General features: G+C 34.8%; 2 protein-coding genes across 2 annotated transcripts; one reads left to right on the forward strand and one right to left on the reverse strand.

The window, feature by feature from the left end:
- The first annotated feature begins 9,397 nt into the window (after nucleotides 1-9,397).
- Nucleotides 9,398-13,008, forward strand: LOC109182792 (protein PMR5-like). Its single transcript, XM_019332988.1, has 5 exons — nucleotides 9,398-9,812; nucleotides 9,902-10,073; nucleotides 10,135-10,313; nucleotides 10,817-10,975; nucleotides 12,499-13,008. The coding sequence occupies exons 1-5, from the start codon at nucleotides 9,487-9,489 to the stop codon at nucleotides 12,827-12,829; spliced, it is 1,167 nt and encodes a 388-aa protein (XP_019188533.1). The 5' UTR covers nucleotides 9,398-9,486; the 3' UTR covers nucleotides 12,830-13,008.
- A 7,137-nt stretch (nucleotides 13,009-20,145) lies between these two features.
- LOC109182791 (asparagine synthetase [glutamine-hydrolyzing]) lies at nucleotides 20,146-24,596 on the reverse strand. The gene is made up of 12 exons (XM_019332987.1): nucleotides 24,283-24,596; nucleotides 23,294-23,528; nucleotides 23,039-23,180; nucleotides 22,769-22,959; nucleotides 22,521-22,682; nucleotides 22,313-22,393; nucleotides 22,000-22,221; nucleotides 21,777-21,911; nucleotides 21,617-21,697; nucleotides 21,441-21,527; nucleotides 20,740-20,847; nucleotides 20,146-20,655 (listed from the first exon to the last, which is right to left on the reverse strand). Exons 1-12 carry the CDS (start codon nucleotides 24,360-24,362, stop codon nucleotides 20,410-20,412), a joined length of 1,770 nt encoding a protein of 589 aa, XP_019188532.1. The 5' UTR covers nucleotides 24,363-24,596; the 3' UTR covers nucleotides 20,146-20,409.
- Nucleotides 24,597-25,578: the final 982 nt, after the last annotated feature.

Raw genomic sequence — 25,578 nt, forward strand, 5'->3', positions numbered from 1 at the left:
ATCAATGAGTTAAGAATTAACATGGTTAGACTTCACCAGAGGATGGACAATATGCAAATGATGCTAGAAGCATGCATGGAAATGCAAGTTGAAATGGTGTGTGTGCATAGTCGTTGCACATATTTATTTATGCATGTTCGTAATGTAATCCTTCAGCGTAATATATACATTTAACTCTAGCCTCTATTTACTTTTTTTACTTGTTATCTTTCTTTAGTTTAATTGTTCTTCGTACTCTTTCAGCATAACGCACACATCTAACACCGAGAATGCACACACACGGTCATTACACTCCTTCGCTCAGTGAAATGCACTCTCCGTTTTTTATTTAGCTTTGTGCATTATGGTTGTTGAGTTTGTCCTTAGGTCATTGCTTTTCAGTTTTATGATGTTTTGTAGTGATATATATATATATATATATATATATATATATATATATATATATATATATATATATATATATATATATGCACAGTCTGATGGCCTACTACGCACCTGGCGGTGCACGCCAATGCATACGCACCATATTATTAATAACTACTTACTCTTGTTTTTAGGAGTAACGCAATCACCTTTTTTACTACTACGCACAGACTGCTGGCCTACTAAGCGACATGCATAGATTGACGACCTACTACACACACACCATATTAGTAATAAGTAATAAATCTTGTTTACGGTGTAACGCATTAACCTTTATATAACTACACACACATCCTTGTTTGAAATAAAAATTAATTGTCAAGTGCGTGCAAACTTGGGTGCCAGCAAAGGACTAACCTAAAACCAAAACATAAAATCCACACAGAACAAGTGTTATGAACTGTCTTCTATTCACTAATGCATACCGCAACACATGCATGTTTTTAGCCACAGCGTTATGCACCGACTGGTGGCCTGCTACGCCACTAGCAGTGCACGAAGATGCATATGCACCATATTAGTATTTACTTACAGCTAAACTTTACTGAATACTGCATTCACCTGCATACAACAACGCTCACAACATAATTACAAATTAATAACAATTTTAAACCCAACCAATAAGTCAACTCGTCTACCGCAACCAAATATTTGTCCCACTAAGCGATATATCCATAACACACTGTTCGGCGTCCACATCGTCTTCCATAGGTGGTGCACCTGCCCACAAAATCTACTTATCAACGTTTTACGTTTTTAACAACCAAATAAAAAAAAAACAAAAAAAAAAAACCAACAAATTTCTCAATATAATCACACGGTATGCACGCACTCATCTTCGTATACGCACCATCCATCATAACTCACATAGTATGTAGTGATCGACATACTCTTGTTGTTCCACACTTCATAAATTTCGAAGCTCACGCACACCCATCCCAATACATTTAGGCCGTACAAAAAAAAAAAAAAAAAACAATCAGACCTGTATGCACCCACCTGAACACACACACGCTATGCACATCACATCACTTCTAGTTCGTCCAACAACCCCCCACCCCTCCGGGAAAAAATCTCAATCTTCAGCATATGCACACACGAGGGCCCATAAATGCACATACCTGTAAATGCACATGAGTGTGCTCGGTCGTTGTTTCTGCACTCCCACCCATTCATTTTCTCCTCAAGCCTTGTTCACGCCACGTTCAGTTCAACAGCCTTTGTAAATAATTGAAAGTATTAATTACCATTCATAAACTCCCTAATATAATGCTTCATATTCCAATCAGAATATATCCATAAATAAACAAAATATACAATTACTATTATCTCCTTCTCATTGGAAAATGTCCTTAATTAATACCTAAATCTCTTATAATCTCAACCATTCATGGAAATAAAATCAATGGATATTAGGAAGGCTCATGGTCTCATCTACTATAGGGGGTGCACCGGATTCGAAGCCTATATATATATATATATATATATATATATATATATATATATATATATATATATAACTTAGTCATATTATGTTTGTTACAAGTATTAATTAATATGATTAATTGTAACTTTATATAAATATTAATATATTTATATAGTTAATATAAAGTTTTTTATTACATAAACTATATAAAGTTATAAACATTTTATACACTTTATAACTTAATAATATTATAAATATAAAATAAAATATTACATATAAATTATATTAGTGTTAAATGTAAATTAAATAAATTATAATTATATCACAAATTAAAATCTAATTATCTGAATATAAATTAAAATTTGATTATTTAAACATATATTATATATAAGCACACTGCACACATGACATTTGTTCAAAAAGTTCATTGTTTATTTATTTATTTATTTTGATAGAGATTGTACTTCTTAACTCACTGCTGGAAATCTTGTGTTTTCCGTCCAACATTATATATTGGTCGGAAACAAGGTTTCCGTCCAACATACCAACCAAATTGAACGTTCGGAAAAACGCTTGTCGGAAATTTCGTCAAACTCCACTTTTTGGTCGGAAATTCCGTCCAACATATAAAAATGGACAGAAATTCCGGTCAATAACCCACCATTCTTAAAACGTGGGAATTTTCGTCCAACTACATGTGTTGGTCGGAAATTCCGTCCAACTACGTGCGTTGGACAGAAAACTCACATATTATATTTTGTTATTTTCCTTCCAACTGTTGGTAGGAAAATTATAAATCATATGGAATGTTTTTATTATTTTTATATTACCATAATTTTATTTATACATATTGTTAATAAATTATATGTCATCAACGTAACAAATTATTGAACACACTAAATTTCAAATTAAAAATATATTTAAACATAAAAAATATTTACAACAAAAATAGTCATGTTCATAGTACTTCCAACAATAGACTATAAATACCATACAACAAAAATATATACTACTTAAGTATGCTCGATGTACACAAATAAGCCTTCAAATCCGGCACTTCTTCTATGGCTGTGATCAATGCAGCATCCACAGCCTTCTACTTCAATGACTTTGATCAAGTGTAGATGATGGGTATACCTGCAAATGCAACTAATTTAAAATGATGGCTTTGATCAAATAAACATTTTTCTCATGCATTCCATAGTACATACAACAACGGTCTATTACCATACAAAAAAAAAAAAGAAAAAAAAGTCATGAAAATATGTACTGCTTAATTGATACTACTTAAGTATGCTCGCTGCACCTAAATAATCCTTCAAATCCGGTACTGCTTCAATGGATTTGATCAATGCAACATCCGTGACCTTCTACTTCAATGACATTGATCATGTATTTCTAAATTGATTTCTAGCAAAAATAACCAAGAAACAAAACTGAAAACCAATAAGAAAGGAAGAGAATTAAAAGATAGACAAATAAAAATGCATTTTCAATCTATCTACTTGTCACATCTTCTTATGGAATAAATCAAAATATACACAGTAGCAGACCTAAATTCAGAGTGCTTAACAAACTAATTAACATAATACAGCAAGACCACATGAGAAATTATATATACGATAGTATTTACTGTAAGCATATTAGCATATATAAAGGTTTAATCAACAGTAGCAGACCTAAATTCAATACTAAGAACAGTTTCATAAGGCAAATATCATCAAAATATCACCAAAGACAGATTTAACCCGCAGAGCAACGACCATTCTCAGTCTGTCATCATCTCCTCCATTCTCAGCGTAGATCTGAGTTGCCAGCGTAGATCTGAAATAAGACTCTCCGAAAAAGAGCTCCATTTGTACAGATCTAAAGAATGAAGGAGAGTTGAAAAATAAAAAATACTCCGTAAAACTTACCTCTCAGTTGCGGCTTCCAGAGAAGAGAAGAGAAGAGAAGAGGAAGGGCACGTCATAATCCTCCGCGATGTTGCGCAAAGCCCGCAGATCCGCCGCGAAACTGAACACGGGCGCGATCTGAGGAGCCATCGGCTGTCTGGTGAGCTTGGACGGCGGAATCAATCGTGCCTTCCGAGCTTGTAGGTGATGGCATCCATTTGACAGTAGACTTGGACGGGAGGAAAAGTCTTCAAGACTTCGACTGAGAAAAAGAAGGGAAGGCTAAAATATTTAAATTTCCGTCCAACATTGTTGTTGGACGGAAATTAAAATACTTACCATTTTTAATTTCTACCTATCAGTCCATTTGAGTTTACCAACCAACACTATAGGTTGGATAGAATTTCCTTCCAACACCGGATGTTGGACGGAAATTCTATCCAACATTCGCTCGTTGGACGAAACTTTTGACCAACGTTCCGTCCACCCATTTATAATGATCGAAAGTTAAAATTTTTATTAAAATACCGATCAAATTACGGTTGGACGGAAACAGCGAGATTTCCGGCCGTGACTAGTAAGCTTAGGGTTTGAGTCTTGGTATATATGAACAATTAGAATTTTTAAAAAATAATATTATTAATTAATTAATTAATTAATAAGAAATGGGTTCGCGGGCTGGCTTGTGTTTAGCCGAGTTAGGCCAAAAATCCCAACTTGGATTCGAAATGGGTTGGGTCGAGCTCGACCCATTTCTTCCCCAACCTGTGGCCGCAAATTATGTTGTGCAACCGTGTACACCATACGGTTGCAAAAACGACGTCGTTTTGACTAAAAACGCGCATCCCACTTAAAAAAAAAAAAAAATCATGTTCGATTCCCGGCAATAGCATTTTTTTTGCATAATTTAAATTATATATCCACAAATTCATAACTATATATCCACAAATTTATAACTATATATTCACAGTGAATGAATAATACAAAATCCAGAATGAATGAACTAAATATCCACAATGAATGAACTAAATATTCACAATGAATGAACTAAATATCCACAATGAATGAACTAAATATCCATAAATTCATAACTAAATATCCACAAATTCATAACTATATATCAACAATAATTCATAACTATATATCCACAATAATGCTGTTGAAGGGAATCGAAACTGATTTTTTTTTTTTAAATGAGACGCGCGTTTTTAGTCAAAACGACGTCGTTTTGCAACCGTGTGCACCATACATGGTCACACGGTTGCACAGCATAACTATTGACATGTGACGGGTCAGCCAGTATGGGCCAAGCTGCACCAAATGGAGAAAAAATTAATAATTGAGAATTAAATATGAGAAGTGAATAATAGTTGAATGACAAAAATAACCATAGTTACTTTTTTTCACCAATAATAACAAGTATAGAAGTGATAAATGTGTGAAATTATTAAATTTTAAAAAGTTTTAACATTCGTTTAAATTTTTCCTTCCTATGAAGTAATTGGGTGCTTGGCTTAAGTGCATGAAGGAAGTATTCCTTTGTATCTTTCTTGCAATAGGGAAAGAAATAGATGAGGGAAAGGGGATGGAATCAAAATAAGCATTGAGATTTCATATGCTTGTTTGGTTCATCACTAATCTGTTTATTTTGAAGTTGATAAATAAGAATAGTAGTACAACCTCTCAATTTTACCATTACTCAAATTTTTTTTATAGTATTATTAAGTATTTGTAAGTTGTAATTATTTTTAAAAGCAGTTTAATCAAAGCGTTTATTTCTCAATTTTTTGAGACAAACAAGTTTATGTGGAAGAAAGTGAAAAAAAAAAAAAAAAAAACTCAATACATTATGCAAATATGAGGGTTTTTTTTTCATGGATTTCAAGGTTGAAGAAGAAGAGAAAAAACTTTCATGAGGTTACTCATGCGCCAACTAGGTAAAATAGGGTAGTTGCCAACTGGTGACTAGGGGTGTTCAATCGATTAACCGAACCGTTTTAATCGAAATTTTTAAAGTTTTAACCGTTAATCGAACCGAACTTTGTGTTACTGAATTAACCGAACTGACGTTTTTTCGATTAATCGGTCGGTTAACCGAACTTTTTTAAAATAAAGTTTAAAATTCTAAAAATAATACCTATAATAGTAAATCCAATTAAAATAATACATATAATAATAAATCCATAAGAAAATATAGAAAAACAATATCATAACAATATTAAAAAAAAACGGTTAACCGAAAATTTACCGAAGTTTGCACACTTCTACTGGGTGACCACCTTGATTTTTATTTTTCTTTACTTTTTTGTTTTTGTTTTTCTCTCTATTACTTGACGTCTTAACTTTGACAAAAACTCACATATTTAAATTTTACCACTAGAGTTGTTCTTATCACAAAATACAATTTTACATAACACATTTCAACATTTAAAAAATGAGTTAATAACCAAAATGTACCATTCTTGCTATATTAAGTCCTTAACTGCCAAGACCTTGTGGTCTAATGGCACCCGATTAGACTCCCATATGGGATGTTGTGAGTTTGAGCCTTAGTGGAGGCGTTATTGACTCTTTATCCTTCAGTAGGTTGAGAAAGTAGTTATGAACAAATACTACATTGTAATAGAATCAGTAGCATTAGAAAAAAAAAAAGTCCTTAACTATGAAAACCCTACTCAATTTAGTCTTTCGTTAATGTCTCATTTATAAGCTTTTAACATAATTAGAAGACCATTTTAAACAAGAAAAAGTGATACATTATTGACATTAAAATACATAGAGACTTCACGTAATTCTGGTAATGATAATATAAAATTAAATTGAGTAAGATTTTCATAGTTGATGACTTAATTAGATAAGAATAATAATCGATGATTAAATTAATAATTTTGTTATAGTTAAGTGATAATTTTGGTTATTAATTTTAAAAGAATTGTGTGGGAGTATAGATTGTCCCACCGTGTGAAACTGACAAAATTAGTGAATGACAGCCGTGAATGATCAAATCGAAATGCTTTTTTTTTTTTTTTGAAAAGATGATCAAATCGAAGTTAGATTGGTAGTTCGCCATTTGAACACTGACCAGTCATGCCATTAACACGTGAGCCCTGGTTCCTGCGGTCCTACCCACTCCCTCCTTCACAGTATCACATGCATTGTTGAACACTTGAACCCAAAACAGTATATATAATTCAATTTTTATAATATTTAATTTAAAATTTAATTAAAAAAATTTGTAAGAGAGGAAAAAAAAAACTAATTTGCCAATAAATAATATAAAAAATTTGAGATTTTTAAAATCTATATAATTATACAAAATAGTAATTTTAATTATTAATATGAATATTACTATATTAGTGACCCTTTAATTATTTTTTTTATTTATTTATATGCGGGTGGTTTTGTTTTGTTTTTTACGAGACAATGATTTTGATTTATTAACCATTAATAAAAACTTTAATGATTTAGAACTTCAAATTATAATTTTGTCTGTATATTGATCAAAATATGTTTCACACGTGCAAGGTGAAAATGATGAATTTTAATTGTTTCTGTGGTAAAAATCAAGCCACTTTATAAAAATTGAAAGATCAATAATATTCACATTAAAATCTGAAGAATTAAATTTACTATTTTGTATAAATATAATAATGAAAGTGATACTTTCTCACCCTTTCCTTTATTATATAATAAAGCTATATGGTTTGGAAAATAATTAATGTTACAATTAATGCCACAACATCCTTTATTATAAAAAAAAAACACAATATTTAAAAAATAAAATAGCTATATATATTATATAATCATATAAAAAATATACTTTTGAAAAATAAAATAGCTATATATTATATAATCATATAAAAAATGTGTGCAATTAGAGTTTAAATTTACACATACAAAATTTGAAATTTGCTTTTCAAATGTAATTATCTTAGTTATTATTCGTATTGTGAAAATTATAATATAGATGAAATACAATTAAGAATAAATCAATGTAATTATGTAAATTCTCTCTATAAGTTTATTTGAATATGTACATAATTAGAGATTATATTAACCATACAAAATTATAATTTTAATTTTAATTTTAATTGTAATTTTGTATTCTATAAAAATAATAAATACTTGACCAATGGAAGCTCAAAAATATTATTATATTAAATAATTTAAAATATTTTAATTTTTCTATTTTTTATTTATATTTATAGTAACATAATTTTTTCTCGTGCATCGCGCGAGTGAATTACTAGTTAATATATACGGAGTATATAACAAATAAAATGAAACACTTCCTAAAAAATTATTGTATGTAATATCTTACAAAATGATAATTTTTAATGTGCTACTTATCATCGTGACAATTTATACTTGGTATATCGGGTATTATAAGGACACTTGTCGAGTTGTTGTATAAAGAGAAAAGAAGAACAGAGCATATTGAACTCATCAACTCCATCACCCATTATATATATATATATATATATATATATATATATATATATATAAAGTCAAAAAAACCGTATCCAATCAAGGAGAAAAACTAGAATAATAACAAAAAATATATATAATTATAGAGATGTCAACTACACGGAACGGGGGCTAGGGGAAAGAGTATTCCCACCCCTACCCCCATTCCTGACAAAGGAATTAAAATTTTTCCCCATCCTCACCAACGTGGCAACGTATCCCTATTTTTATTCCCATCCTCTTTTTTCATTGGGACGAGAGTAAGTTTTTCGTCGAATATGAGTATGAATTACTCCATCTATCTCATTTTATGTGTCAAGTTCGATTAACGAGGCTTGACTGAAATTATTTTTAATTCAATTTTTCATAATATTAAATTTAGTATTAATTAGTATACAAAATTTATATATTTAGAAATTTCATTAAAAATGCTATTAAACACAAAACAATTCAATTTAAAAAATAAGTAAAAAATAGTAAAAAAATAAACAAAGGGAAAGAATTGATTTGACCATAGAAAGATAAAATAGACATCCCTATATATTTACAACACCCACACCTATATTCCACTATAAAAATATACATATCAACGGCAAATTATATTATGCACCGCGGTGCATAATCGATTATGCACCGCGCGTCTTTTTTTTAAATGAAAATTAACAGTGTTTATTTCCGCCGTTTCGCACCCTTTTACAAAAAGTAATTCTGTTATTCAGTGTCATTTTGTATACACTGCAGTTTCAGTTGAACACAACTACAGTTTCATTTCGATATAACTATAGTTTCATTCGATATTTATAGACTCAAATATGTGAAAATGTTATTTAATTTTATTTTATATACACTATAGTTTTATTAAAACACAACTACATGATCATTTTGATATAATTACAGCTTCATTGTATAATATACACTCAAATATGTGAAATGTTATTCAGTTTCAGTTTATATACACCGCAGTTTCATTTCACTATAACTACAGTATCATTTTGATATAACTGCAATGTCGGTTTGGATATACTGTAGTGTCAGTTGGTGTTTAATACACCAAACAAACGGACTCCGTTAACTCTAACGGCGGGCCGTTTCTTTACTTAAAGAAACGGCGCCGTATATGGGCCGCGGTGCATAATCGATTATGCACCGCGGTCTATAATATAACAACTGCATATCAACATATGCAACACGACATTACTGATTCATCTCTCTCTCTCTCTTTCTCTTTCTCTTTCTTGCTTTTTTCTTAAACCCTTTTCTTGAGCCTCTCTGCAAATGCCTCTTCTTTCCCACACTGTCTTTTCATCTTCTTTTACAATCCTATGGCTACTTTCCCTACATTTCTTCGCAGGTTCTGCTATGTTGTTGGTGGGGTTGAAGAACCGCCATAGCCATCCACAGCATAGAAGCCCAATGCTCCATTCCAACCAGACTTCTTGCGAGGTATTTGCGGGCAGCTGGGTTTATGACGAATCTTACCCTTTATACTCCTATTCTGCTTGCTCCATCATTGACCCCAGGTTTAACTGTCAAATGTATGGGCGACGCGACACCGATTACCTCAAGTACCGATGGAAACCGGCCAATTGCGAGCTTCCTAGGTAGCACCGAAAAAGATCCTAAGTTCTTTGCTTCTGTTAATGATAATGTGGAGAAATATGCAATCTTATTGTTGTGGGGTGTTGAGTAGGTTCAGCGGGGTTGATTTTCTGATGAAAATGAGAGGGAAAACTGTGATGTTTGTGGGCGATTCATTGGGGCGCAACCAATGGGAGTCTTTGATCTGTATGATTTCAACTTCTGTTCCAAGAACACAGACCCAGATGCAAGGGGGTGACCCTTTCTCCTCTTTCAAATTCCTGGTAAGATTGATTGATTTCAAATTTAATTTCTGCAGCAGCTAGCTTAAATTTTAAATTTCAGGATTATGGAGTTACAATCTCTTACTACAAAGCAACATACCTAGTGGATATAGACACAATTGAGGGGAAAAGGGTTCTGAAACTGGATGATATAAGAGGGAATGCGAATGCTTGGAGGAATGCCGATGTGCTTTCTTTCAACACAGGTCACTGGTGGAGTCACAAAGGCTCTTCCCAAGGGTACAACTACTTTTGCTTCTTTTCTTCTTCTTCCCACAAGGTTGAATCCTCAACCCTAAGGGCCCCACACCCCGGCCCGACAGAGTATTTGAGGATGTAAATTATGGTAACTCAGTTGAACCACATTTGAGAGGTTGCTCCCACACAGCTGCTAATGAGACTCGATCCCTAGTCATTCTTTTCACACTTTATCCCTATGACCAATTGAGCTGCCCATGTGGGCAACTTTGGCTTCTTTTCTTATGGTGTTGAATGATGTGTTAGGATCGATACCGTTATGCCGAAAGTTGTAACTAGTAACAATGACTCAACTTTATTTCTTTATAGACCGTCATAACAATTTTTAAGAGGCTAGATGGGTGCTGGACTTGACCGTCCTTTAGTGGCCTATACCCAACAACCCCAGTCACCAGGTGCTAGACTTGGTCTTACCGGCAACATGATGATTGTAGTTGAAGTTAATTATTGAGATTGGGATGAATGATGCATTAATAATGTGGCAGGTGGGAGTACATGGAGTATGGTGGGACTATGTATGAAGATATGGATCGAGTGGATGCTCTGGAAAGAGCTCTGAGAACCTGGGCAAGATGGGTTGAATCTAATGTTGATATGAGCAGAAGCAGAGTGTTCTTCCAAAGCATCTCCCCTACTCACTACGGGTATGTTTCATTCTTCAACTTCTTTATTATTGAGCATATAACTGCAATCCGACTAATATTGCTTCTGCATCAATACCCTAAACCGAGACCGACCGACAGTCAAAACCAACCATTGCAACCTAGTTCTTCAGTATCTTATCAATGAACTGTATATAAATATCTTCCTGCCTTTGGAAAAAAGGCTTAATTAGGGTGTAGCCACTTTTTTATGGTGTGCTACCATAGCTGGCAATAGTCCATGTCAAAGTTGGAGGGAGCAGGATAGGTCTGGTGACATGAGACTCAATTATTGGTACCCATGGGGGGAGGGTCACTTGCGGCCTGTTAGGTGGATCGGGACTCGAACTTGTAACCTGAGTTTAATACTACTTATTACGATCAGACACTTACCACTACACCATAACTTATAGCTAGTAGCAAATGTGCAATTTTATTTCCTTATAGATTACATTTATTTTTGAGAAATAGGGTGCTGGACTTGACTCTTTATTGGCCTCCCTCCAACATACCTCCCTTAAGAATTGCAATTTCATGATTATGTGGTGTGGGAATAAAATTAAGTTGTGAGGACCAAATTACCTATCTTTTATAAGAATTACAATTTCACAAGCATTTTAGTCTTTAAATTACTTATTCCCTTCACTTTCAATTGCCATGTAAACCAAACATTAAAATTAAAATATAATTCATAGTAATAGTAATTCTTGTTTGCCTCGTTAGTCTATTGTTCTCCCGCCAAAAGTGAATGTAATGGGTTTATGGTTTTAATTGCAAAAAGAGTTTGATTCCAAATTTAGTCTATTGATTGTAATGTTTTATCACTTTTGGTTCTTAAGTTAAAATTGACTAGATTTGACCCCTATTATTAAATAACGTATCACTTTTGGTCATCATGGAGGGTTAAAAGTGACAGTTTTTATAATTTAATGACTAAAAGTAACAATTTCAGTCATGGGAAATAAAATATGATTGATTTTCAACTCAAAAACAACCAAAAAAAAAAGGAAAAATACAATAGTCGAGTGACAAAAATTGGGAAAAAACTCGTTGCAACACTTTCAACAAGCATTTTTGGAGTTTTAGGTCCAAAAGTATTTTTCTAAAGCTAAATATTTTGCTGTAATACATCAAAAAAGGTCTCGATCGCACCGCACTGCACCACCCAAATGCTAGTTGCTATCAATCAAGGGAGCATTTATTAATCTCTCTTTTTTTTTTTCTTTAAAAAAACAAATTTAATGATTGTATTTTTATAATTTTTTAAATATTTTCAGAATTTAACTCTTGTCACCGGGTTTAAATCTATGACCACTCATTTGGAATAGTAATTGGAATATTATCACACTACATGATAGTTGGTTTTATTAATCTCGAGTTCTACTATACATACTCCACTTCTACTCTTTAATAGCGAATAATAATTTGTTATTTTCATCATGTGAATCCATAGAAAAGTGTGTAAACTTGTGAGAGGGTAAAAGTTGAGATTAATCTCTCTTATTTGAATTGGTTTTGACTTACAGGCCGGGGGAATGGAACGTAGGACCGGTGACGACGACAAAGAGCTGTTACGGCGAGACAACGCCGATGACCGGAGAGACATATCCGGGGACATACACCGACCAAATGGAGGCGGTGAAGGCGGTGCTAGGGGACATGGCCAACCCTCCATTCTTGCTCGACATAACCGCTCTATCTGCAATGAGAAAAGACGCACACCCGTCCATCTATAGCGGCAACCTCACCCCCGATCAAAAGGCCAACCCGGAACACGCCTCCGATTGTAGCCATTGGTGCCTTCCCGGCTTGCCGGATACTTGGAATCAATTATTCTACACTGCCCTTTTCTTCTAACGGAGATCTCCTAATCCTTCCCAGCCTAGCTAGATTCCTTCCTAGTTTCCTAATGAGGTTATTTATAATCATCCAACATTATTCTTTGCCTACAATCATGCCATAATTTTACTAACTTGTATGGCTGTATCACTATAATATATCCATAGACAAAATTGAGCAAAGATCTATTCTCTTACAATTTTTATCTTTAAATCCTCCAATGTTTCAAGAGCATGATTTAAAAATTGTACAAACTTTTTAGCAATTAACCATTCAAATTTGTCATTTTGATACATTTAAATTCAATAGAATTATCCACATGAAATAACTTGTTATTAAGGTTCCGGCAATAATTTTGACAACCAACAATTACGGTCATTGAACATCACAATTGAAGAAGACGACCAACCAGGTCGCCTTCTCCAAAATGACAAGTGGAGAAGGCAATCGGCAACAAATTCTTTTTTGAATGGCGACGATTTTATTTTTGACAACGACAATGATCGGTCATAACACGATGATAATTTTACTGATAATCTATTAACTATCAGTAAACATGATTTATTTTAATAAGTTGAAGTGTTTAATTAAAGCTATTTTTTATAAGGCGTTCGGTTGAAGGGAATTTAAATTCCTTTCACACTTAATTCCCACATAATTTCAAAGGCCACAAAATTCCCACCCTTGTTTGGTTAAAAGGACTTGCAATTCCACCCTCATTTTCATAGTGTAAAGGGATGGTTTTTTCAAAACAAATGATAAATTAGCTACAAGTACAAATACAACAAAATAGAAGGACCAAAAAGTGAAAATTACCCCATTTATTTCATTAGTGATTTCTAACGAGAACGAAGGAAGTTATGCAGGGAGAAGAGAAGTTTCAGATTGCGGCACCGCAGAAGGGGCAGAATCGGAAATCAGGCTCAATCTCCCGGGCACAGAAGCGACAGGTGAGAGCGTGGGGGAGCGTAGGGCGGGGCGGCGGCTGCGGAGGAGAAAGAGATTCGGGGAAGAAGAGGTTGCAGTTGTTGCAGTGTAGGGATGGTTGGTCGGCGGGCCATCTCCAGACAGGGACGAAGAAGAGCTTGAGGACTTTGTCGTAGTGGACGAGATCGGCGCGCGATCCGCAGGCTATGCACCTCCCAACTCCACTCTTGAGCACCTGCTTCACTTGCTGCTCTACCCCTCCCGCGAAGAAGAAGAACATTGCTTTCTTTCTCTTTGTTTTTCCTTTGCTTGTGTATATCAATTGTAGCGTCGATTGTGCGATGGAGAGGCGAAAGTATATGATCTAGGTTCTTCAGTCTGGAGGGTTCCGGGCGATTCCATCGGCTAATTTAGGCAATCATATTAAAAAGGAAAAATGACACTTTTTCCCCTATGTTATATACTTATAGCACTTTTCCCCCCTCAATTATTTAAGTGGCTCTTTTTTCCCCTGAAATGTTAAATGGACATATTTACCCTTAAAATAAATATTTCATTTATTTTTATTCTCCAATAAATTATTACTATAATTTGGTTCAAACCAGATACTATAGTAACCAAACCAAAATATTCCAATTACAATTTATAATCAAAACGCGATATTTATAGTTTATTAAAATCACGAACTGGAATGGCCTGTTCATGTTCCAAACTGAAAAAATAAAATACATTTATTGCTGAATTTAAAATACTTTAAAATAAAAAATAAAATTTTAAAATAAAGACGGTTCAAAATCGCGAACGGGATCCGGAACCGCCGGTTCATGATCCAGTTTTTTTTTTTAATTCTTAAATTTAATAAATTGAAATCCAAATATTGGGTTCTAGATCTGAATCATAACTGAAAACTTTTAATTCGATTGCTATAGTGTCTGGTTCAGTTCGAACCGAACTGTGGTAATCGCTACATATACGCAATAATTTGTTGGAGAAGTAAAATAAATAAAATGTTTACTTTAAGGGTAGAAATGTCAATTTAATATATTAGGGGAGAAAACCACCACTTTTAAAATAATTGAGGGGGCTAATGTGCTTACATAAATAATTGAGGGGGAAAAAGTGCTATAAGTATATAACATAGGGGGAAAAAGTGTCATTTTCCCTATTAAAAATAAATAAATAATTATTCGTAGTCCACAGTATAATGGCAAATTATGTTCTAGACACGGTCCAAAACGACGTCGTCTGAATTAAAAAAATAATTGTTTTCTTTCTTATTTGAATTCAATATTCACAATTGTACAACATTATTTTTACAATTTTTGAACTCTATATTCACAAAAAATATAGAAAATGGTGCCACTATCGACACTGTTATTCTAAACGTTCAAAGCTACGTCGTTTTGGACCTGGGTCCACCTTGCAAAGTGGACCCGGGTCCATAGCATAAATATATCAATTGTTATAGGGAAAATGGTCAAATAGACCCCTAAACTTTTCACGAAAAGTCAATTAGGTCCACAAACTTTAAAATAGTGCAATTGAACACATTAACTTACAATTTTATAGCAGTGAAGCCCATTAGCCGGTTACTAGCCTGTAAGTGCCGGTAACTACACATCTGGCTCGCCACATAAGCCTAATTAAAACAAAAAAAAAAAAATGAATTCAGTCGTATTTCTCTCAATCGCACAGTGCCCATCGGCTTCCTCCTCCGGCCCTAATCGCACCACCACCAGCGTCGCCCACCACGGTCCTCTACCACCGTCCACTACCTGACATGAAAGTTTGTTAAAATTGACTTCCAAAATAAAAGGGGAATTTTCTCAGTTTAATTCATCGTAACAAGTAGTACTACCTTCCAACACAAGAGAGCTGCATTCCACAAGTTGCACATTTCAAAACCTTTAACAATTAAGTCATCAAAACCTGCAATTTGCTTTATATGAAGTAAACTATTGAGGTCCAATTGCCAGGAACAAAAGATTCTACTGGAAAACAGAGTTAAGCCAAACAAAAGCTTCAATTCATTATGCTCTCAGTCATTTCAAAAGATTTCAGTAATTTTATCAAGTAATTACAGTACTAAGTTTCTGCAAAATTTCGGACAAGTTCTACGAAAGCAAACTAAGTTTCTAATCCCAAAAAAAAACTAAGTTTCTAATGTCAGTTCATTGGTTCATTGATGCTTGAGAGGCTTGATTGCTTGAGTTTGATCCCGGGTGAATGAGTGGCTCCCGTGATTGACCAAGCTATAACAAACGAAAGGAGTATAAGCAATTAATGTAATGAAGAAAAACGATGATGAAGAAAAAGAAAAAGAAAGAAAAAATCTTCAACTTTTGGTGGTGGAGCGACGCTGGTGGTGATGCAGCAGTGAAGAAGCCAATGATGATGGTTGTGCTATTAGGGCTGGACCCAAATTTTGGTGGTGGAGCAACACTGGTAGTGGACGGTGGTAGAGGACAGTGGTGGGCGACGCTGGTGGTGGTGCGATTAGGGCTGGAGGAGGAAGCCGATGGGCACTGTGCGATTGAGAGAAATACGACTGAATTCATTTTTTTTGTTTTTTTTTTTTTTTTTTTTTTTTTTTTTTTTTTTTTTTTTGTTTTAATTAGGCTTATGTGGCGAGCTAGATGTGTAGTTACCGGCGGATAGTTATGCTGTGGGCTCGTGCCCAGCGTGCTTCATGGGCACGGATAACGGTGCCGTCAGGCACCGTTATTTTCCCTTTTTTTTTTTTTTTTTTTTTTTTTAAATTTAATTTCAGACCGCTTCGTTATAGGAGCATATATTCACAGCTTTGTGTTCATAATTTCATAACTGTACATTCATAATTCTATAACTGTACATTCATAATTCCGTAACTGTACATTCATAATTCAATAACTGTAAATTCATAATTTTCGAAGCTCTATGTTCATAATTGTAAGTTCATAATGTCAGAGTTCTATGTTCATAATTTCATAACTGTACATTCATAATTCCATAACTGTACATTCATAATTCCATAACTGTACATTCATAATTCCATACTGTATATTCATAATTCCATACCGAACATTCATAATTTTCGAAGCTCTATGTTCATAATTGTAAGTTCATAATTCCATAACTATACATTCATAATTCTATAACTGTACATTCATAATGTCATAATTGTATATTCATAATTTCATAACGAATATGCCGTTAACGGCGTTTCGAACAATTTTGTTTTTTGTTTTAGTTAAAACAGCGTCGTTTTCACGGAAAACGACGCCGTTTTAGCGCCGTGCGCATAGCATAATTTGCCGTTACCGGCACTTACAGGCTAGTAACCGGCTAATGGGCTTCACTGCCTTAAAATTGTAAGTTAATGTGTTCAATTGCACTATTTTAAAGTTCGTGGGCTTAATTGACTTTTCTTGAAAAGTTTAGGGGTCTATTTGACCCTTTTCCCATTGTTATACCATGGATTAGGGTCCGCACAATGTGAACTCTGATACTAAATTGGGTATTTTTAGTATTAGAATTGTGAACATCTAGAATATAGATTGTACTTTTAAGTTTTGAGAATTTGTGAATACAATACAGAGTTATCACAAATTGTGAATTTTAAAAAAATAAATTGTAAACATTTAATATGTAAATTGTGTATCTTTAGATTCGGGTCTACCTTGTAAGGTGGACCCAAATCCATTAAACAATTTACGTAATTTAGGTCCATACAAAATAATGACAAATTATGTTGTGGATCCGTGTCCACCTAACTGTTCATAATTATGAATATATAGTTCAAAAATTATGAATATAGAGTTGTGAACATAATTATGAACATATAATTCTATAATTATGAATATAGAGATTCAATAATTGTGATATGAAATTCAAAAATTATGAATATATAGCTTTATAATTATGAACATATAGTTCAGTAATTATGAATATAGAGTTCTGTAATTGTGAATATAGAGTTCAATAATTATGAATATGAAGTTCAAAAATTATGAATATATAGCTTTATAATTATGAACATATAGTTCAGTAATTATAAACATAGAACCGTGTTAATCAATCAAGCTAAAATTGGCTGATAAATTATGTTACCAAACAGGGTGTTAGCTTAAAAATTATGTGTCTACAGTTAACACATTTTGTACATATAGTTAACCATTTCTGTACTTGTAAACAAATTGAAGGCACATCACATTGTAATTACATACACATAACATAATAACTCCAAACACATAACTCGATGTACATAATATGTTAATTGCAGACACATAACATGTTGGTTAATACAAAATGTATCAGTTGTTGATATAGAATTTGAATGTTATTTTTAGACCAGGGTCCACAATGCAATATAGAACATAGTCTGTGGTATAATTTGCCCCACCTTGAATGTTTGTTTATTTTTACAGTAAATCACGAACATAAGTTTTATACTTTAATTTTGAGTAAATTTCAATTTTGATCATGTGATTATAGAAATTTTGTTAATCTTAGTCCACAACTTTCAAAAGTGTTAATTTAGTACCTTTACTATGTAATTTTTATCAATTTTAGTCACTTCGACCAAATTTCGCCAAAAAGAATATAATTAACCAATTAATGTTTAATCTCAAAAAAAAAAAAAAACCAATTAATGTTTAATTTGAAGAGCAAATTCTTCTTTTTACTACCTTTCTCCCTCACTCCTCCCCTCTCTCACAAACCACCAACCAACTCCATGGATCGGCAAAGGCAACACTTCATTCTCCAGTGGCTAGTTCTTCTCCGACGGAGCAGCAAAGCCGGCGACCTTGATCAGCGAAGCTTCGACAACCTCCAGCACCAACGGTGTGAGCAGCTGCACAACAACTCCAGCGACTTTTTTTTTTTTTTAAATTTACGGCGACGACTGGGTTTCCGTTGGCGCAACAACTCCAACGACCTTGACCAACGAAGCTTGGATAAGGATGATGAAAACTGTTTTTTTTTTTTTTTTTTTTTTTTTCCTCCGGCGTCAACATCTTTCCCCACCGGTGCCCATGGCGTGAAGCGAGAACTGGATTTCCTTTTTTTTTTTTTTTTTTCCCGGTGTTGACATAGAAAGTCAATCTGGAAGAGGATGACGAGATCGAAGATGGATGAAGATGATGTTGATTAATTGCTGCTCCGTTGGATCGAAGATGGATGAAGATGAAGCTGTTGCCTTTGCCGATCCATGGCCTAACCACCATCGCCGGAAATAATGGATTTGGCTGGTGGTTTGTGAGGGAGGGGAGGAGTGGGGGAGAAAGGTAGTAAAAAGACAAATTTGTCCCTCAGATTAAACATTAATTAGTTAATTATGTTTTTCCGGTGAAATTTGGTCGGACTGTCCAAAATTGAAAAAAAATTGCATAGTCAAGGTATTAAATTGTCACTTTTAAAAAGAGTTAATACCCAAAATCGTCATCGACTATAGTGGTTTTTCTCAATTTCGTCCTAAACGACTTTGGTGACCTAATATCGTCCCAAACTTTTGTGTTTCGCTCAATTTAGTCCTCCATTTGTTATTCCGTCAAATTGGTGTTAAATAAAGGGACAATTCAATAATGTCAATATTGATCTCTCTTTACTTTCAACTTGTGAAGTGCGAAATTCTTCTTTCTTGTACGAATTACACCCAGAATTACTCCCGGACCTACAAATCAAATTTTATATTCGCAGTTTTAGGAGTAATTCTGGGAGTAATTCGTAAAAAAAAAAGGGATTTCGCAGTTCACATGTCTATGAGTAACGAAATGCCAATATTAAAATTACTGAATTGTCTATTTATTTAACACCAAATGGACAGAATAACAAATGAGAGACTAAATTGAGCAAAAACACAAAAGTCTGGGACTAAATTGAGCGAAACACAAAAGTCTGGGACGATATTAGGTCACCAAAATCGTTTAGGACGAAATTGAGAAAAACCACTATAGTCGAGGACGATTTTGGGTATTAACTCCTTTTAAAAATCAGGGACTCAAATTAACAAGACTCCTATAGTCATAGGACAAAAACTGAAATTTCTCCTTTTAACTTTCAATGTGGTGGATATTGAAATATAGATCATAATTCATATAGTATAATGTGCCCTAATATGACCAATTAAGCCTAAAAAAAAGCTCGTAATAAAGGCTTATGAGCCGGGTAGAAATTTGAACAATGATAACAATTTTATCAAAATTTTACCTTCCAATTAAAATTTCTGAAATAAAAATGACTACTCTAATCATTTCAATAGTAGTTCATTTAAATGGCCTTCTACAAAGCAGTAACTCACTCAAACCCTCTCCAAAAGCTCTTTTCGTTTAGGAGAGCAGTGAATTTGGAGCAGTTAATGCGAGTTTGGACTAGAAGCAGAGTTTTTATTTATTTATTTATTTATTTATTTTTTATTTTTTTTTTAATGATAACGAAGAAGCCATAATAACAAGGTTAAACTTTTCATACAAAGCATAACAGAAGCAGCCTTGATAAACAGTACAAAGAGAGAAAACACAGCTTACACAAACAACACCTCTACAACACCACCACAAGGAAGGGCTCTTATTTATACACAGCCTAATAATACCACTCAGCACCGCGCCTAAAAGAGACACTTACTTCTACTACAGCTCATAAGCAGATCGAGTGAGAAGCTAAGCTTCGATTTGAAGGGAGATGAGATGATATTAGCCCCGAATTGTGAGCTCTGGAGCAGAGACTTCCATCATTCGAGGCACGTTCTCAATGATGTTTGCAGTAGTAGTAGCAGCAACAGCAGGAGGCGGTTGGTTCTTGTAAGCGGAGTTGTGTACACCGATGGCAGCCCTCCCTGAAGGGTCAAGATTCTTGGACCATGAAGCATCCCACTCGACGGCTTTTGCTGTGCTGCAGGCCACACTCGCTCCCCCGGGAACAGTTAGCGTGGCTGAGTTCTAAGGATAAACAATGGCACAAACTTACTCTTCTTGGAACTTATGAGTAGTAGTTGATTATGAACAAGCTAAGTGTGTTATTACCTGCGGGAAGAACCTCTCAAAGATCATTCGATAATAGTATGCTTCCTTCGATGTAGGGGTGTTGTGAGGATAGATATTTGCAGCATTCAACATCATCTTGTCAGTCACCTGCGAATGATTTTGAGGCTAGCTAGTTAGGTTGTTGAGCAATTCATTATATTTCATTCTTTTTGGGGTGACGAGGGAAATTCGCAGCCACTATCCGAGGCTGTGACCCTAGCCGGCAAAGGACCATAAGGAGGTAAACCAGCCCAGAGCTAACTGGCTCAAACCAAAAAGGTTGGGATTCGAACTGGTGACCTTATGGTTACAAATTCGTATCTTTAGCCATCTTGGCTTTCATTCTTTTTGGGGTGATGAGGGAAATCCGCAGCCACTATCTGAGGCTGTGACCCTAGCCGGCAAATGACCACAAGGAGGTAAACCAGCCCATAGCTAACTGGCTTAACCAAAAAGGTTGGGATTCGGACTCGTGACCTTATGGTTACAGGCAAGGTTGAAAAAATCGCTAAGCGTCCTCTAGGCGCCTGGGGACCGCCTAGGGCGCCTAGAGCGCTTAGGTGGCTGACCGCCTAGCGTAATCAGCGTCTAGGCCCGATTTTGCAACACTGGTTACAGGTTTGTATCCTTAGCTATCTTGGCTGGGGTTACACCCATTATATTTCATTCTTGATATTATGAAACAAAGCAAGGATACATACATGCTGTTCGGCGTGGGCTTTGAGTCCATCGATCCAGCTATAGCCTACACCGTCGCTGAATTGCTCCTTCTGCCTGTACAGAATATGCTGTGGAAATACAACCGAGGATGTCAGTGGAATTAAACGCAAAATCTTCAGTAACGAGTGGATAAACTGGGCAAGATGTTAATCGAGACCTTTGGTAGATAGGGATGCTCCTCGTCATCAAAGGCCCTTCTAAGAATCCACTTCTCAATCCGTCCTTCCTCGGGTTTTATCTGTAAAGTAATGAGAAGGATGAGAAAGTACACCTCAATTCGTTGTTCTCATACACTTTTCTTCGGGCAAAATGCTTACCATCTTCCATTCAGGATCGATGCTCATGGCAGCATCGATGAATGCCTTGTCCAAAAATGGGACTCGAGCTTCTAAGCCCCACGCAGATGTTGCCTTATTGGCTCTCAAGCAATCATATTGGTGAAGGGCTTTTATCTACACGTAAACAGAAAACATCATGAGTTTGCTAACTTGTTCTTTACTCGAAGCAGCACAGTACAGGGAAAATATAAATATAAATTACCTTTCGACAAGTCTCTTGATGAAATTCTTCCTTGTTGGGGGCCTTATGGAAGTACAAGTACCCACCAAAAATCTCGTCGGATCCTTCACCAGATATGACCATTTTCACTCCGAGTGCCTTAATCTTGCGCGACATAAGGAACATTGGAGTGCTTGCCCTGATTGTTGTGACATCATAAGTCTCAATATGGTAAATAACATCCTCAATCGCATCAATTCCATCCTGCAAACATGTCAGCCATAGTTGCTGGTCACCAAGATCCGATAAGAAAAAAAGGCAAAACATTAGTCCTCTGATCTACTAGTGTGCATACCTGAACAGTGAAGTGAAAATCGTGGTGAACCGTTCCCAAATAATCCGCAACTTCTCTTGCAGCCTTCAGATCCGGTGATCCCTGTCCAGCACAAGAAGAGAAATTGATTCGTATGCAAGAATATATATATATATATATATATATATATATATATATATATATATATATACATATGTTATCAACTCAGCCATATACAAGATTGACTGACCTCAAGGCCAACACAGAAAGAATGCAGCTGAGCTCCCCATTGCTTGGCAGCTTTTGTGCCTGCCAAATAACGAGAAGTGATAGAAGCAACTAACGATGAATCGAGGCCTCCAGAAAGAAGAACTCCGAAAGGCACATCAGTCATCAGCCTCTTAATCACAGCCTGCAACAATTTCCACGATGATCACAACATTTAGTAGCCTAAACAACAACGTCTATAATTAAATTAGACGACTACACTGGACTCACGTCTTCAAAGGCGCGCCTCAAAACCATGGGGTCATAAGGAGTTGATGGAATAGCCTCAGAGAACCAAGGAGGATTGTACCACCTGCGAAGACCACCAGACTTGCTCGAATATAGATGCCCTGGTGGGAACACCTCAAAATGTTCACAGTCATCGTTCAAACCCTTTAGTTCAGATGATATCCAGACAGAGCCTAGAGAACATCAAAACAAAGTCAGCTTAGCTTAGGTTCAAGATTGTTAAACGACCCATTTAAAAATTAAAAGGTTTACCATCAAGCCCCCATCCGATGTAGAGGGAAGTAACCCCAATAGCATCACGAGCAGCAAAGAAGCTGTTGTCGCGAGTATCAAGTAAAACAAAGGAAAATATTCCATCCAACATGTCCACAAAGTTCTCTCCATGTTCTTCATACTGGTGAAGAAGATATCAAAGCTTAATTATCAGAGCTTCTAAACTTGTCATCAGACATTAATGTTCGGTCTTGTTTAAGCATATTATATATGTTTTCTAAGGTTATTACTCACGAGATGTGCAATGACATCACAGTCACTCCCAGTCCAAAACTTGTGGTTAGGCAACTGCTTCCTGAGTTCCTCATGGTTGTAGATTTCTCCATTTACCGTTACAGCAATCGTTTTGTCCTCGTTATAGAGAGGCTGATCACCCGAGGCAGGATCAATGATTGCCAGCCTCTGGTGTGCCAAGTAACAGTCCCCATGTTGGTACAGCCCGCTCCAGTCCGGACCACGGTGCTTCAACCTGTTTCATCAAACACCTTGTGATCAGATGACCATGTAGTGACTCTCCCATGGGAGGTTATGAGATCTGCTTCAAAAGGTTGAGAAAGTATAGATAAACAAATACTACAATGTAATAGAGTCAGTAGTACTCAACAAAAAAATAAATAAATAAATAAAATCTAAACACTAGCAATATAATTATGATGCCTAATTTAGGGTGATTTCAGCAGAAAGCTTCAAATCAATACTATTATAAAGTTGAAATCAAGTAGCAGCCTAAATTAATAATTTCCAAGCGATGATGAAAGGTTTGTTGGCCCACAAATGCATCAAAGACTTTAAAGAAACAAACAAATATGGTATAGAATAGCAAGTCAGCAACTTCACATGTATAGTTCTTGAGTTCTTCCCCTGTTAACTCATCAATTTGTCTTACAGAGATGAGATTCATCCCACCCCACTTTTATACTTATATTCAACCAAATTATTTACATTAAACGTAGATAATAAGCGGAAATCTTGTCCAGAGAGAATTAATTTCCTGTTTCGTCACATCCATAACCAAAAAGTTTCGATTTTTACATAGTTCTGTTTCAGTTTTAACAAATTTTAAGGAAGTTTTGGAATCTTGACAAGATGGAGATTTATGGGTATATCCATATCAATCAAACCCCACATGGAAAATGAAGAAACGAAAAGAGATAGGATATATAGATAGAGAGCAAGAACAAAAAGAGAGAGAGAGAGAGAAATATGGAAATGAAGAAAATTGCCTGCGAGAGAGCTCGAGAACGCGAACTCTTTTGGCCTGGGAATCATCAGAGCAACCCAGAACAGCCAAGATTCCGCACATGGCTTTATCTAAGGCAAAAAGACTACTGAGACTAGAGAGTAGAGAGGAAAAGTGGGAAGAGAAGAAATGGGAGAAAGAGATCAGAAAGAAAGTCCACAGAGTGGAAAGAGAGAGAAAGAGAGAGAGAGAGAGAGTTTGTTGCAGAGAATTGGGAGAGAAGAACACGTTGCCAAAGTTGACAGGCTACGCTCTGCTCTTAGACTCACTCTTTCATTTGCGAGTGTACCGCTTCCATCGCTGAGGCCACGTATTTATAGGCGCCAAAACTACTTTACGCGGCGACCTTTCATCGAGTCTTTGAGATTTATCCATTTAAATACTCCTTTTTATATTTATTTATTTTCTTTTTTTGGACTTAATAAACGATTGGTTGCCTTAATCAATAGTTTTGTATTTGGCTCTTAGTTGAAGTTGAACCCTCCATAGTTGTGAGCTTAGGAGAGGTTCATTCGGAGATATTCGTCTCTCTAACTTAAAATAAACATCTGACAATTCACATTATTTTAAAACATAAATTTTATATAAAAATGATTCATCTAGCTCATTCTTACATAATTCAAAATTTTATCCCTTGAATAATCATTTTTAATTTATTTTTATTTACAGCTAGGTGTGATCATATCCTTTGGATGACTTATCATATCATAATCATAATAAAAATATAAGTTATTGCCACCAACCAACAACCAATATAATTTTTTAAAAACATATTAATAAATTTAAAAAAGTTTATTTTACCTCTAAAATTTTAACCCAATTCATTTTATATATATATATATATATATATATATATATATATATATATATATATATATATATATATATATATATATATATATATATATATATATATATATATATATATGGTGAGAACAAATGATAAATATATGGTGAGATCTAATACATTTATTTGGGTTGATAAACTATTGAAGGTGATTAAAAGGAGGGTGAGAAAGGGCGTGATCAATTTTATAAATAATGAAAATTTAAAAGTTTGTAAGAATTATAAAACTGTTCTCTCATATATATATATGTGTGTGTGTGTGTGTGTGTGTGTGTGTGTGTGTGTGTGTGTGTGTGTTCAGGTGAAAATGGTATGCCCAGGAGAAAAATAAGAACCACTTACAGTCGTCCACGTGTCCAGATCAACGAATCAGATGTAATTTTAAAAAAACGACGCACTGACATTTTCGTAAATAACTCGAAATTTGGTGCA

Source organism: Ipomoea nil, unplaced genomic scaffold, assembly GCF_001879475.1.
Source record: "Ipomoea nil cultivar Tokyo-kokei standard unplaced genomic scaffold, Asagao_1.1 scaffold1074, whole genome shotgun sequence".
Classification (NCBI taxonomy): Eukaryota; Viridiplantae; Streptophyta; class Magnoliopsida; order Solanales; family Convolvulaceae; genus Ipomoea; species Ipomoea nil.

What these genes read in the sequence shown, in the direction of transcription:
- LOC109182791 (XM_019332987.1), bottom strand. Translation starts at nt 24,362, where the DNA reads ATGTGCGGAATCTTGGCTGTTCTGGGTTGCTCTGATGATTCCCAGGCC. An exon ending in CTTTCTGTGTTGGCCTTGAG is followed by an intron (nt 22,394 to 22,520) that starts GTCAGTCAATCT and finishes TGTGCTGGACAG; the next exon opens with GGATCACCGGATCTGAAGGC. An exon ending in AAGCCCACGCCGAACAGCAT is followed by an intron (nt 20,848 to 21,440) that starts GTATGTATCCTT and finishes AATCATTCGCAG; the next exon opens with GTGACTGACAAGATGATGTT.
- LOC109182792 (XM_019332988.1), top strand. Translation starts at nt 9,487, where the DNA reads ATGCCTCTTCTTTCCCACACTGTCTTTTCATCTTCTTTTACAATCCTA. An exon ending in GCCAATTGCGAGCTTCCTAG is followed by an intron (nt 9,813 to 9,901) that starts GTAGCACCGAAA and finishes GGTGTTGAGTAG; the next exon opens with GTTCAGCGGGGTTGATTTTC. An exon ending in ATCTCCCCTACTCACTACGG is followed by an intron (nt 10,976 to 12,498) that starts GTATGTTTCATT and finishes TTTGACTTACAG; the next exon opens with GCCGGGGGAATGGAACGTAG.